The sequence below is a fragment of the Lontra canadensis genome, unplaced genomic scaffold (assembly GCF_010015895.1).
Source record: "Lontra canadensis isolate GAN:19392208 unplaced genomic scaffold, GSC_riverotter_1.0 scaffold72, whole genome shotgun sequence".
In the NCBI taxonomy this organism is placed as follows: Eukaryota; Metazoa; Chordata; class Mammalia; order Carnivora; family Mustelidae; genus Lontra; species Lontra canadensis.
Genome location: NW_022631066.1, coordinates 2,084,154 through 2,099,214, shown reverse-complemented (window position 1 = coordinate 2,099,214; position 15,061 = coordinate 2,084,154). Strand labels below are relative to the sequence as shown.

General features: G+C 37.4%; 1 protein-coding gene across 2 annotated transcripts in view; it reads right to left on the bottom strand.

The window, feature by feature from the left end:
- Positions 1 to 15,061, bottom strand: part of CUNH10orf67 (chromosome unknown C10orf67 homolog) — a 145,966-nt gene that overhangs the window by 30,641 nt on the left and 100,264 nt on the right. For both annotated transcript variants that reach the window (XM_032880822.1, XM_032880820.1), the window contains 4 exons: positions 7,867 to 7,926; positions 7,005 to 7,084; positions 6,865 to 6,930; positions 964 to 1,051 (listed from right to left, as the gene is read on the bottom strand). In XM_032880822.1, the coding sequence (XP_032736713.1) occupies positions 964 to 1,051; positions 6,865 to 6,930; positions 7,005 to 7,084; positions 7,867 to 7,926 (294 nt within the window). The remainder of the gene's footprint in view (positions 1 to 963; positions 1,052 to 6,864; positions 6,931 to 7,004; positions 7,085 to 7,866; positions 7,927 to 15,061) is intronic.

Sequence of the window (15,061 nt, the reverse complement as noted above, 5' to 3'; positions counted from 1 at the left end):
GAAACTGTAACCTTCAGTCGGAAGAGGAAAAATCAAAAGGAGAAAAAAGACACTAGATAGTCTTATCTATGGAAACCAGTCTGGGGACATTTCAGGGGAGTCAAGTATTAAAAGTTCACTCAGCAAGGTTCAGATTACCAGGTAACTTCGTTAAAAATTAGAAATTATTTCTTGTTATCATACTAACATTTTTAAGTTCTTTCATCTCCTGCAGCAACTTAAAATTTAGAAAATTAAGTCAAAGTAAAAAATGTTGAAAAAAATTTTAAGAGTAATTTTAGATTGGAAGCTTCCTAAAGCAAGAGCCTGGATTTTGTATTTCTTGTGCTCTTTCCCGCAAACCTTGTCCCATAATATTTGGCATCATGACAGGAACTCAATGGCATGTATAGCACGTGATTTTTCTTAGTATTTGAGATTTCCTGGATATATTTCTCCACTGGATCTCATTTACCTTTACAATCACAGCTCCCAAATAGAAACATTAAGTAAACAGGTTAAAAAAAAATAGTCTATTTTAAAATTGGGCTTTCTCTACAAGTGACTTCTAGTATGAAAATGAATGGCTTGGTACTAGGAAAAGGTGCTTTTGCCTCCTTTTTCCCCTTTGAAAGTGACTGACACTTGGATCTTGAGCTTCGATATTTCCTTTTTATTCCATCCATGCCTACCAGTGGTCAGACTGACAAACGTCCCAGCTAGTGTCACCCCGCCTCTGAAATTTTCACTTTGCCTCTATTATAGCCCAACCACATTGCATTGAAAAGATTTGTTTATGCATCTCTATCTCATACCGGACTGAGCTCTTTGGGTTCAGGCGCTCAGACCCACGTCTTTAGCATCTAGCAGGATGACTGTCCCATACTATCTCCAGACAGTGGCTCAATAAATGTTAAATAAGAACAAAAAGACATGTACAAATAACGAAGAGACAAACAATATCGAAACATTACAGGTACTTACAATATAATTGAAGGACGTGTCAGCAAGCACGGCAAACTGACGAAACAACGTGTGCCTGGTAAACATCTCATCTTTAAGGACATGAAAGCTACAATAAAAGAAATGGTGAAATTAAAATGTATAGAGATCATAAGAGAAAGCAAATTAATATCATATTCATGTGGTTAGGAACTACAGTTTTCATTGTGAAAGGGATACAAGTAAAAAATTTGAAATATTATGAATTTGTTACTTTCAATTTTCGTTATTTTTTAAAGGCTTTATTTTTAAGCAAGCCCTACACCCAGCATGGGGCTTGAATGCACAACCTTGAGATCAAGATTGGTATGCTCTACTGACTGAGCCAGCCAGGCATCTCTGCTTTTTTCATTTTTAAAATGACATATTTCCCAGCCCTGAAAAGGCACAGAAGCAATGAATGACAACCCAGTATCAATGAGCATCTTGGACCCCAAACTGTGGTTTTGCTTTTTTTTTTTTTTTTTTTAATTTTTTCAAGATTTTATTTATTTACTTGAGAAAGAGAGAGAGAGAGACAGGAAGACAGAGAGAGAACGAGCAGGGGGAGCAGCAGAGAAGAGGGAGAGGGAGAAGCAGACTCCCTGCTGAGCTCCAAGCTAGATGCAGGGCTCCATCCCAGGACCCTGAGACCATGACCTGAGCTGAAGTCAGACGTTTAGCTGACTGAGCCACCCAGGTGTCCCCAAACTGTACTTTTAAAAATATTTCTTCCTAAAAGGAGTCAGGACATCTTTCAGAAATGGCTGTTTCTAGATCTAAGATGATACATGTCCAAGTTGAGCCTGGAACATTTTATTGTTAAGGGAGTCATCAAAGACTGTACCAAAAGAACACAGTAGTAAACCTTGAGCAATAAACCTTGAGGGAGAGGGCTCCCACTAACTTACAGTTGGAGAAATTGAGCATCAAAAATAATTATTATAATGTAGTGAAACACAACAAGTATGTTAAAAATTTGGGAAATTCTCAGCCTATCCAGATTGCAAATCTTGTTAAAAGTAGGAGATTCACTCTCAGAAAAGCATATTCTGAAGATAAAGTCAAGAGTATGCTGGACAACTTTTGGGTAGTCACTAGGAAGGAACAAAAAATATCCCAGTATTCTGTCACACGGAGGGTCTTAGAAGAGAGTGGGTGTGTCTCAGGGGCCAAAACCACAATGAGGTATCATTGCATAACTGCCAGCATGACTAAAACCAAAAAGACAGACAATAACAAGTGTTGGATAGAACACAGAGAAATGGGAGCCCTCATCCATTGGTTGTGTAATTGTAAAGTGGTGCAGCCACTTTGGAAAACAGTTTGGCAGTTCCTTGAAATGTTAAACATAGAATTATCATATGACTTAGCAATTTCTTCCAGTATATGCCTAAGAGAATTAAAAACATATGTTCCACACCAAAACCTGTACATGACTGTTAATAGCAGCATTATATACAGTAACCAAAAAGTGGAAGTAATTAAAATGTCTACACATGGAAGAATGGGTAAACAAAATGTAGTGTATCCCCCCACAATGGAGTATTATTTGGCAACCAAAAACAATGAACAGATCAACTTGAGAACATTATGCCAAGTGAAAGAAGCTAGTCACAAAAGGTCACATAGCATATGACTCTGTGTAGAAAAGGTCACATAGAGTATGATTCTGTGCATATGAAATGTCCAGAACAGGCAAAGTCATAGAGACAGAAAGTAGATTAGTTGCTAATGGCTGGCAGTGATGGCCATGGGGTGTGGCTGCTAATAGATATGGAATTCCTTTATGGGTTGATGACATGTCCTGATTTAGGGAGTGGTAATTGTTGTCCAACTCTGAATACACTAAAAACCATCCTTTAAAAGGGTGGTACATAAACCATAAGCCCATAAAGTGGTTATACAATAATTTACTATGTGTGCTTAAAAAAATGGAAACTTACAAATAAAGAAGAAAGAAAAAGGCAGAGCAATGATGACTTTAATATCGCTGTGATGAAGAAAACAGAGCAAAATATTGGTAAAAATAGATAAGAAGATGGCGAATTTCAGCACAGAATTGGAAGCCACTGAAAAAAATGACTAGTCATCTTAGAACTGAAACCATCATCTATGAAATTAAGAAGTCACTACATGGGCTGGATAGTAGGATGGATTCAGCAGAGCACAGACAGGATTATTCATCTCAAAGGCAGATCAATAAAAAATACATATATTCAAAGTGAAGCCTAGAGAGGAAAGAGTAGGAAGCCAGACGGAGTGTAAGAAACATGTGGGTTGGAGTCAAAAGGCACAACTTACATATAATTAGAATCCTAGAGGAGGAGACATGATAGATGGTAAGTCTCAGCATGCCTGGTAGAAGCCAGTACTCGATGCACTGACATCATGAACGGGCTGAGGGGAAAAAAAAACTACGAGCACAGAAAAAATTCTAAACTCAGAGAAGTTATTCTTCAATCATGAAGGTAAAATAAAGACATTTTCCCACCAAGGAAAGCTGACGGAATTAGTTGCTGGCAAACCTATACGAAAAGAAAAACTAAAGACAGCTATTGGGACAGGAGGAAGATGATCCCAGATGGAAACACAGTGAAAGCAGGAAGAAATAAAAAGCTCAAAGAGTAAAAATGTCAATGGAAGTGAATACTGACGATGCCTAGCAATAATTATAATGTTCGATGGTGTTAAACATTTGTATGGAATTAAAATGAACATGTGGGAGGAGGTTAAATGGAGCTAAAATATTCTAAGGTTCTGGAATTCTTTCTTTTTTTCTTTTTCATTGAAATATAATTGATTTGCACTATCCTGTTGGTTTCAGGTGTGCAACATGATGACTCTAAGGTTCTAGAATTCTTGAGGAAGTAGTAAATAGAAATTTGTAGAAGACTGTGGTAAGCAAAGAATGTGGGTTAAAATTTCAAAAAGAGAAAAGAATGAATAACTAACAAGCCCGTAGAAGAAAATATGGAATAAAAATACGTTGATTAGTCCCCAAAAAAAGTGAAAAGGAGAGAAGAAGAAACAGGTTGGCTAAATAGGAAAAAAAAAAATGTGTTATGTGGTAGATACAAACCCAGGGATACCAGTAATCTCACTAAAAGTAAATCAAGTAGGGCAATAAAATAAGTAAGGCAGGCAGGTCAGATGAAAAATCCAGCTCTACGCTTCTTACAAGAGACCCATTCAAATATAAAAACAAGATAGGTTGAAAGAAAAAATCTGGGGAAAAAGCACCATGCAGTCTGAATCAATGAAGAGTGATACAGCTATATTAACACCAGATGAAATAGACATTAAGCAGGAAGCATTTTACAGATAGAGAGGGATGGCTCATAATGATACGTACACATGATAGCTTCATAATAAGATACCAGGATTTCAATTTGTAGGTATCCAGCAATGAAGCCATAAAATATTTAAAGCAAAAATTGACAGAACTGAAAAAGAAATAGATAAATCTATAAGCACAGTGGAAAACTTAATACTCCTGTCTTAATAGTCGGAACTGTAGCAAAAATTTAAGGATTAAAAGATACAAAAAATACAATGGTTAAACTTAGCCTAATTGAAATATATAAAACACTGCACCCAGTGAAAGAATTCCTCTTCTTTCTAAGTGTACATGAATCATTTTTCCAAAATCAACAATATGCTGAGCAGAAAACAAGTATCAAAAATTTTAGCAGATTGAAATAATTCAGAGTAGGTTCTCTGAGCCCAGTAGACTTAATCTAGAAACACAATTAGGCAATCTTCAACGACCCGGAAATAAAACATATCACTTCTAAATAACCCATGGATCAAAGAGAAAATAAAATCAAATTTAGAAAATGTTTTCTACTGAACAATAGAATGTAACATGTTGCAATTTGTGAGATGCAACTGAAGCAGGGCTTAGAGGACAGTATATAGGCTGAAATGTTTGTAGTAGAAGAAAAAAATCTGAAAACCAATGATCTCAGCTTTCTTTTCAGGAATGATAACAAATCATACTCAAAGGAAGTAGAAGGAAGAAAACAATGAAGATAAGAACAGAAACTAACGAAAAGAAAACAAAAATATGAGAAAAATTCAACAAAGGAAAAATGATTTCTTTGAAATAAATAATAAATCTGTGACTGCACAGTTAGTATCCGTCCCACACTATGACACAGTACGCGGGATTACACACTGTCTCTGTTGTAGATCACCTTGAATGAGTGTTTGCTGATGCAACCACACGAGAGAGACGATGGGTTATGTCCCGGCATTATGTCCCAATTAGTCAATTAAGTGAGAAAAACATATAGAAAATAGGTAATCATACTTGCTGCTATTCCAAATGTTTAGATAACAATTTAAAGTCTGCCTAGACCAAAATGATGAAATGAACATAGACCATCTTGATGAACAGTAAATCAACTCGAAGTAAAACTGAGACATTCTTGTAAATGGTCATTGATATATGGGATGAATCCCACTGGGACAGAGGGAAGGGTAAACATTAAGGATCAGAGTGAACCCCACAGGGGCACCTCGGTGGCTCATTTGGTGTATCAAGCCCCAGAAAGAATCCTGCTACCGGCTCTCTGGCGGGGGTCTGCTTGTCGCAATCTCTCTCTCTCTGCCCACAACCCCCACCCCTGCTCATTCTCTCTCTCTCTCTTTCTCTCAAATAAATAAATAAAATCTTATAAAAAAAAAAACTGAACCCCACAGAAATAAGTCAGGGAAAGAGAATCCTAGTTTCAGAGAGAGTCCACAATCCATGTTTGGGGATATTAAATTCAGTGCCTGTTTAAGCCAGTTTCAGTCTCCCGTTTCTCACCTGTGTCTGTATTCTGCTCTTAGAGTACCTGTATGAGGTAGTTAGAGCAGGAATTAAGATGCACGTTTTTCAGAGCACAGAGCGTTACCAGCACAGACCTGAAGAACAAGCAAGAGTGCAAAGCAGGACATTTTACCAAAAGGAGGAGATCTTTTTCTCACCACCTGGTGGTACTCCTGCTAACACGAGGATTCTCCATGTCCCCCCTGGGATTACTTCAGGGTGATGTATGCAGCAACATATAGGATTTTATGTTTTTTCTCCCTCTCTCTCATATGCCCTCACGGTCATAGTGTATGCTTATGGGGTGCTGTGCAAATGTAAGGCATTATCGTCCCATGAAGTCCTGTGTGAGTCTCGTGCTTGAACTCTGACATCAGACCAACCCTGAATCCATCCTGTCCTGAATGCTCCTTGACTGGAAGAAAATCTTACAACGGAACTTCCAACGTGTGATAAAGAGAAGAGACTCTGGGAGACATTATGGCCAGAATATAGATGTTTTAAATTAACATGTTAGGACAAGGGGAAAAAAATAGGCATTTTCTCTACTTGGTGTTACTTTTAGCCTTTCCAGAATTTTACAGTAGTCACTTACTCCACTTTTAAAAAGACAAAGATGACATAGGGAAGATAAAATGATTATGTGAGCAAAGGACAGATCTGAGAATTTAAGGAATTGGTACTGTTTTGTCTGTGAAAGGATAGAGGATCCAGTATATAAAACAATTTTACAAAGAAGATCTAGACCAGTTAAATATTATCATGTGCAAATGAACAGAAAACTGTTTTAATAGCCCCATGAGGGAAGATGACTAGGTAGGTCTGATTAAGCCAGAAACCAAGAACAGGCTGTCTGTCCTGTTGATCCTTTAAAACTGAAATACAGAGTGGGGGGAATGAATAGAATCTTCCATCATTTTTTCTTTGAAGCGACTTTAAGCCAATTACTTTGCATTTCTTGTTAAAGGTGGATGCTGGCATTCCATATTAATTAATATGCACAGAAAAAATGCAAGGCTTCCAATCACCTTAAAAGATGATTAGCCACATTTTTATAAATAGAATTTATATATATCCCCACATACCTATTCCTGAGAATATAGAACTTCTTTTCCCAGTTTTTGTTTATCTGTTCTGATTCTTTCTTTAATCTGTAATAGATTTATAGATGGTTAAATGTTGTATTAGCCACACATGAACAATTATGCTTCATTATTACTAGTACCTTTCTGTCTTCTTTTTCTCATTTTCTAAATCAGCCTTTAGTATTTGTATTTGCTTCTCCAAAACACGTGTGTCTTCAGCCTTTCAATAGAAAATGCATCACCAAGTGAATGAAATGAATAATATATTGTTTCTCCATAAATCTGAAAAGCTATTTCTATTACATAGCATGCATAGACTACCTATCAAAAAGAATTTGAGGGAATAGTGAGTTACATTTACTTGCAAATCCCCATAAATTATAAGAATTAAAGATCCATCCTCCATGTCTTGTAAGTGATTCATTCAAAGGCAGCTGGTTCTAAACAATATTATAAAACAATCAAAACGTATCTTCATCATGCCTCCCCTTACCAGGTATCCCTTTTTCTAAATCTTGTTTTCCCTCTCTCACTGTGACCTCTCCGCTCATTAAAGGCAGGATCTGCTTCAGTTACTCTATTTATTTCCTTCCTTCCTTCCCTCCTTCCTCTCCTTTCTTTTTCTCTCCTTCCTTCCTTCCTTCCTTCCTTCCTTTTTACCAAAACTGTTCTCAGGAAAGGATCTGATCAAATCAATCCCATGAGAGCTTTATGTCATCCATTTCTCAGGACTGTTTATATTTTCCAAGGGGACAAAGTTTAGGAAAAGGAATGAATCTCTAACAGTGGAATTGGAGGCATATCATGAATGAGAGAGATTTCTTTGGATCCAATGGAGACGTACTCCAGAATCAGACTACAGTGGGAATCAGGTCCTTTGTCTCTTCATAAGACTGACTCTCAGTGTAGCTTTCAAAGTCATTGCCACTTTTGCAGTATAGCCAGCATCAATATAAACAGTAAGCATGCTAGTAGTAATGGTCATATTAGTCAATAATATACCTTAGCCACTGGCAATTTCACCTTTTCTTCTTGCACTGCAGCTGGTTTTGTGTGCTTCACCTGGTGTGAAAATAAACCAACGTAAATATAACATTTCAAATCAGTGCATAAAGATGTGGTTTTTCTGTAGCTTAGAGACAGGCAACTGAGCCTTAGAATATGCAAACCATAGTCCCACAGGGGTCTTCTCGGCCTTCTCTTGTACGAAGTCCAGGGCTTTTGTACATTGCCTTTGCAACTGTGTAATCACAGCCCATTAAGACCAACTACCATCTTTTCAAAGTACATTTCTCTGCACTCATATTGGCCAAATTTTACTATTATACTTTTTTTTTTTTTAATGAAGCGGTCAGTTATTATTCAGTGCAGTCAAAAGCTTTAAGAAGACTTTATTTTAAATGATGATTATAATGACTTTTCACCACAGTTATCTCTCTGATGATAGGAGCAGATGATGGTGAGAAAACATACTGAATATAAAAATCTGCTTGGTTAGCTATCTCTGGGTTCCTACACAAAAGACAGAAGAAGGGACTCCTTATTACTACCACTACCTCTCTGGTGGGTTCTGTGACCCAAAACACCTTGAATCTGTTGCCCGCCTTGGTGAGGTGGGCCCCACCCAGGAAGGTGTAGAGCCAGGTCCAGAACTAGAGAGTTCTGCAGAATAAAGTAAAAGGAACTTAGAGCTAGGTCCCCTTGAGTAATTAGAAAGACTGGAAAGAGAGGGAGAGAGAGACCAGGCAAGGCCACAAGGCTTGGTGGTGTTAGAACTTAGAGATCACTCCCCTTGAGTAATTAGAAGGACTGGGAAGAGAGAAAGAGAGAGAGAGAGGGAGGCCAGGCAAGGCCACAAGGCTTGGTGTGGTAACGTTGCCAGTAACCAGTTCCAGGGGTAATGGCCACTATTCAATTTGAAACGGCATCTTGCTGATGCCTGGTCTCTGTCCCCTCCCTTCTTCAATCTCCCCAAATTTACATATACAAAAAGGTCCTGAGAGTGGGTTTTTTTAGTAGACATCACAGAATTGGACGGAATTCAAGGTCTGATTAAACAAAATGGGAAGCAGAGCACAGTGAAACTTGGGAACTGACTTAGTTCTATGGAAGAAGGAGCCAGACATGGAGACAATCACCAGAAGATGCTATGGGCATCTGTGGAAAGCCTGGGACATGCTCTAGGCTGCCACAAAGCACAGAAGGTGGGTTTGAACCAATTTTATTTATATCTGAAGGAACAGAGGGAACACAGCTGACATCAACTGCCACAAATAAAGAAACAACAAGATTTGTAGTAACAGCCATAAAAGCTATAGTTTATTGAGTGTCGATTCTGTGCCAGGCACTTTGCATATATTATTGTTTATTTCTACACCACCCTATTGACTTCTTCATATTACTTTAGTTTATTTTAAAGATTTTATATATATATTTGAGAGAGAGCACGCTCATGCTCAAATGGAGGCAAGGAGCAGAGAGGGAGGAAGAGGGAGAGAATTTCAAGGATACTCCATGCTGGGCACGAGCCCCAGTAGTGGCTCAATCCTATGACCCTGATATCAGGACCTGAGCCGAAATCAAAAGTTTGCCTTCAACCAACTGAGCCATCCAGACGCCCCTTGTATTACTTTAGATTTTTTTGTAATAGATAATACATGCATTTTTTAAACAAACTGCAAATAGCGTTCACGAACCTGAAACTCTCACTTCCCAGAAGCTAAAGTTTTGTTTGCTCATTGTGTTTTGTTTTCATTTTTCTCATCATTATTATAAATAAATAACAGCCCTTATTGATTTGGGCTTCTCCACAAATAAAGATTAAGAATTTAAAGCATTCACATTACCTTCCACCTTCTGTATCTCCCTCAGATGCCTGTTTTTTTTTTTTAATTTGCAAATGTTTAGCTCATATCATAGTTGCCTTTATTATCATTTCAAAATATATAAACTTCTATATTTTGATTTATTAACTCCCTGCTGTGAAAGATGGGAAGTTTATTTAATCTTTTGTCCCCCCTAACACTCTTCTCTCTCAACCTCCCAGTTTTTGGAAGCCATGTTATTTTTACGTTGTTAATGTCTATAGGATTTTTCTTTTTTTTTTTTTAAGATTTTATTTATTTGAGAGAGAGAGAGAGAGAGTGAGAGAGAGCATGAGCGAGGAGACAGTCAGAGGGAGAAGCAGACTCCCCATGGAGCTGGGAGCCCGATGCGGGACTCAATCCCAGGACTCCGGGATCATGACCTGAGCTGAAGGCAGTTGCTTAATCAACTGAGCCACCCAGGTGCCCTATAGGATTTTTCTTAAACTATAATTAGGTACCCCACACTTTGTCTACAGCCTGATTCTAAAAAGTGAAATGTGTTTCTGCAGCTATTACTTACCATAGGACCAAGAAATATAATTGGCTCCACAAGGAAGACTGTAAGTGAACCTGTAACTAAGCTTTGCTACTGAAAGGAGGCTCTTCCCAGTGTGCTCTAATGTTACAACTTTTCATTTTCTAGCTCCCCTTCCTTCTGAGTCACACTGACTTTCTCCTTCCTCTTGCATCCTTATCATCCTGCATATTGGATTCTCTCTACGTTCTTGAATAATTTTTTTAAACAGGTTCCACGTATAGTAAACTTTTTGAATTTCACACATTCAAAAATATCTTTATTTCTCTTACATACTCAGTTGAGACTTTAGTTTGGATATAAGAATTAGGGTTCGAAATTTTTTTCCTTTTGAAAACTTTGTTTTATTTTCTTGTAGCAACCAGTGATGCCAATGAGAAAATTAGTTTCCTCGTTTGTGTTACAGATAAACTGTTTTTCTTTCTCTTCTTAATTCTTAGAGACCTAAAGTTTCACCAGGATGTACCTGATGTTTTCATCAATTCTAAGACATATTTTATGTCCCACTCAATGTTTTAACATTTTTGAAACTGAGATGCCTTATAACTGGTGTGTACATCATAATTTAATAGGCAATAGTTTTGCTCATGGTACCTAAAATAAGGATGTGCCTTACAACCACTGGCATCTGAGATTTAATGAAATACAACAGATTCTCTGCTTTTCTTTTTAATCCCAGTTAGCACTTAATGGGGCTTTCCCATCTGAACCTTAATGTTTCTTCGCTTTAGTTTATGGAAATTTTCTTTTATTTCTTTTATTGCTGTCTTACTTCCGTTGTACCTGTCTTGCTTCCTGAAAACTCTATTAGAAAGGTATTAGATCTCTTAGATTCATCCTCCATAGTTTAACTTTTCTCAAAATTTGTCTGCCATTTTACACCACGTTCTAAGAGACTTTGTTCACTTAACCTTCCAGATTATTTTTTTAAAGATTGATTGGCTGATTGATTTAAAAGAGAGAGAGCGTGGTGGAAAGGACAGAGGGAAAGGGAGAGAGAGAATCTTAAGCTGACTCGGTGCTAAGCAAGCAACCCAATGTGGAGTTCAATATCACAACCCTGAGATCATGACTGGGGCCAGAATCAAGAGTCAGACACTTAACCAACTGAGCCACCATTCTTCCAGATTATTATCTGGGTCTTCAGCTGTGTCAGTCTTATTATTCAGTCCTGCCCATTGCTGTTTCGTTGTTGTTATTACTTTCAAGAAATTATTCTTTTCCTTATACTATTCCTTTCCCATAGCTGCCTGTCCCTCCTTAATGGAGAAGTTTCTCATGAATGTTTCCCCAAATGTATTCATTTTAAAAATGCCTTTTTTGTTCATTCCCTGAATTAACCGTATTTCTTATGGAGCCAATGGCTGTTTGTTCTCTTTGTTCTTTCACTCACTAAATATTTGCTGAATTCTTACTTTGTGACAGGAAGCATTCCAGGAACTAAAGGTACAACAGAAAACAGGACAGGGTTGAAGCAGAAGGGACATATTTGAGAGGCATTTTGAAAGAGGCAGAACTTAGGGCACTCTGAGTGAGAAGGCACCTGCCTAGAATTTCTTATTTGGGCAACTAGATGGACAATAGTATCATTCACTAAGACAAGGAAAAAAAAAATAATCAAAGTAGAGACAATTTTGTATGCTAGCATTCTTTTCTTATTTGATGAAGAAGAATTTGGTAAGTTTGGATTCAGATACTTAGAATTTGAGAAACCCAGGGCACATTCAAATGATGACATATAATAGACAACAGACAAGGGCCTGAAATTTGGGAGCAGGGTTAATCCTAGACATAGAATTTGGAGTCACCAATATTTTAGTTGAAGCTGAACACTTAGAAAAGACCATTCATAAAATTTACAGAGAGAGAAAAGCAGAAGGTCAGGGATGAAGCCTGTGTCCAGGTGTGGCTGACCTACAGTTCTGATTTATCCTTGGCTGATAGGGAATTTTCAAACCTGGAACCCTAACCCATCGCTCTTACCTTAGTTCTCAAAACTCTAACTCCTATTCCATCGGTCCTCACAGTCCTGGAGAGCCCTTTGGGGCCCTAGAACTACCCAAATAAATGCTCCTTTACTTGTTGACATGCTATCTCAAACTCTCTAGAAGAAACCACCAACTACTGCTATAGACCATGACTCAGTCTTCCCGTGGCCCATGTGACAGGAAGCTAAACAAAAACAAAGCCTAAGATACAGGAACACTAACAAAAACCAAAAACTGAAAGTGTTTGTTATCATTAGCCTTCCATGGATTCAAAACCGTGAAGATGGCCAAAGTGAGAGGCGTGCACTTTTTAGAATCTTTCCACTTCTTTGTTCTCAAAGGGCACAATCCCCTGGAAACCCCTCTCTCCCTCAGGCACAAGGAGTACAGAGCTTGTTCACTGCCATTTGGTTAACAATGGATGGAGGAAATCACTGGGGTTAAGAATTCCAAGCTTTAGAGGGCACTTGCCAGTATGCTAATGGGGAAAAAATTAACCCAAATTTTAAAAAGTAATCCACAAAAAATTAGGAAAGCAATCTGGTAAAAGAAAATAAGTTCCCATGTAGAAAGACCTTTGTATTTATTTACTGCACTATATCCAAAGTCATATCCATAATTGAAAGTTTATCAAAAAGACTCTGTTTACATTCACGTATAGTAAAAACGAGTTCCAATTTTTCAAGGCTCCCTTTTCCTGCCTCTCACATAATGATCAACTCTTTAATAACTAAAGATAAGACTGTTGCTATACCATATCTTCTATAAAGCAAATAATTATTCAATCTCTCCAAAAGACAATACTCCTACAAGGACTAAGATAGCTTCTCTTTTCATTTAAAAAAAAAAAAAAAAAAGCACCACATGTAGACTAGAGTGTTTGCTCTCCAGTTTAAGTTGAACTTTCAACTCTACTAGAGCATGTTATATTGAATCCTGGCTCTGTGCACATTAAACCGTCATTTTGTTTTGTCAGCTGCTGACATTCCACTTTCTCTGGAATACGCATGCTAGTCTTTATGTGGCTGCTTCATTGACAGGTGCAAACATTGGACTGCTAAACAACAGATAGAGGTGAAAATGAATGGTAATATTAATAGAAAAGCAGATAACTTCCTAAGTAGGAAAATGTAAATTGAATAATTATAAAAATAACCAAAAATTGTGATTAGAAATAATTTGTTATAAGTGGTTCTCATTTTCTGTTGAATTTATATATATTATCAAAAAATCATAAAATTAAGAAATCAGGTTCATTTATAACAGAGATTATAATTCTTAAGTTTGTTCTTCATTTTTAGCACTGAAAACATGTTAAAAACATGCTAACTTTCTAAATTAGGAATCAACAGCAAGGTTTGTAATAACAGAAGATGTGAAATTCTGTTTATTAATCACCATTAGGTTAACCATATTTCTTATCAGATCCACTTTCTCCTTTTCTTGTCCATGAAGGAGTCATTACATTCTCTTCTTTCTCCTAATTTCCACAAACATCCCTCTTCTGAAACTTTGGCCATCCTTTGTGGGCTTTCCTGCCTCCTTGCCTCTATCTCCTTTAAGCCATTAAATATATTACTATCAAAACAATCTTTCTATCTCATCATGAAGAAAGATCATCTTCTGCCCCTAAAATTTCATTAATCTTGACTTTTACATTGACATTCCTTTTTTTTTTTTTTTAACCCAAACACCCATTTTTTTAAACATTAGTATGCCCCAGTGCATGCTGGTTGGTAGAGGAGTGGGGGGAATGACAAGCCCATGAAGAGAGGAGAACCTCTCTTCTGTGTGAGCAGAAGCACCTCTGTGCTTGTGAGCACACAGCACCTCTGTGTGCTCACAATTTGGAGAAAAAAAACTGGGGAATTAGAAATATTGAAATAAAATATGAGACTGTATGCAAGCTAGCATTAATCATTGAATAGGACAAAAGTAAAAATAAAACATTTATCTACATATATCACCAGTGAATTTTCTTCTAACAACATTGTTAAGCTAGGGAATTCTCTCAAAAATAGGACAAGTCTTCATTGGATGCAGCCCAAGGCCCATTTGATGTGCCTCAAGGGGCCACTTCCTGTCTGCCAGGGGGCTTTCAGACATCTTGGCAGATGATGGGGCTACAAAGCCCTACAGAATCCAGGCTGATCCAGGCTGTATGCAAATCTCAGGACAAAAGTTTATGTGGATGAGGCCTCCTCCCCTGGCTCTAGATCATCCTAGACTTTACATATAAACCTCCTATCAAACTAATCTTAAAAATTTGTACTCAAAACTCTTCCATGATGGAAATGTCTCAACTAAAGATGATGAAGCCCTTGATTATAATAGCCAAAGAATAGAAACAATATCTCTGGAAGGCCCTCTTAAATTGACAGAAGTTGGTTTAGTAAATTATGCAAGCTCCATGGAGTAAAATACCGTATAAAATTTATTATATACATTGAATGGTGTATGTGCAAATCTGCATCAAGATTTGTCTGAAAGGATGGTCACAAGGAGTTTTTAATAATTACCTCTGGGTGGCAGGATTCTTCTTTACTTTCTTCTTTGACATTTCTTTATTGAGAAAATTTGCTATAAGTATGAATATTTTATTTAAAAAAAAATTCAGACTTCTGGCATCCCACATAGGATGCCAAAAAAAAAAAAAAAAAAAGCCACTGCTATATAATTACTAGAAAAATCCCGATAGACTACAAAGTCTATCTGGGACCCATCAGAGAACCGAGGTCACAACCAGGCAACATGAATTCCAAAGAGGAGCAAGACCTTCCAATGGGAGATATGATGCATGGTCTCAC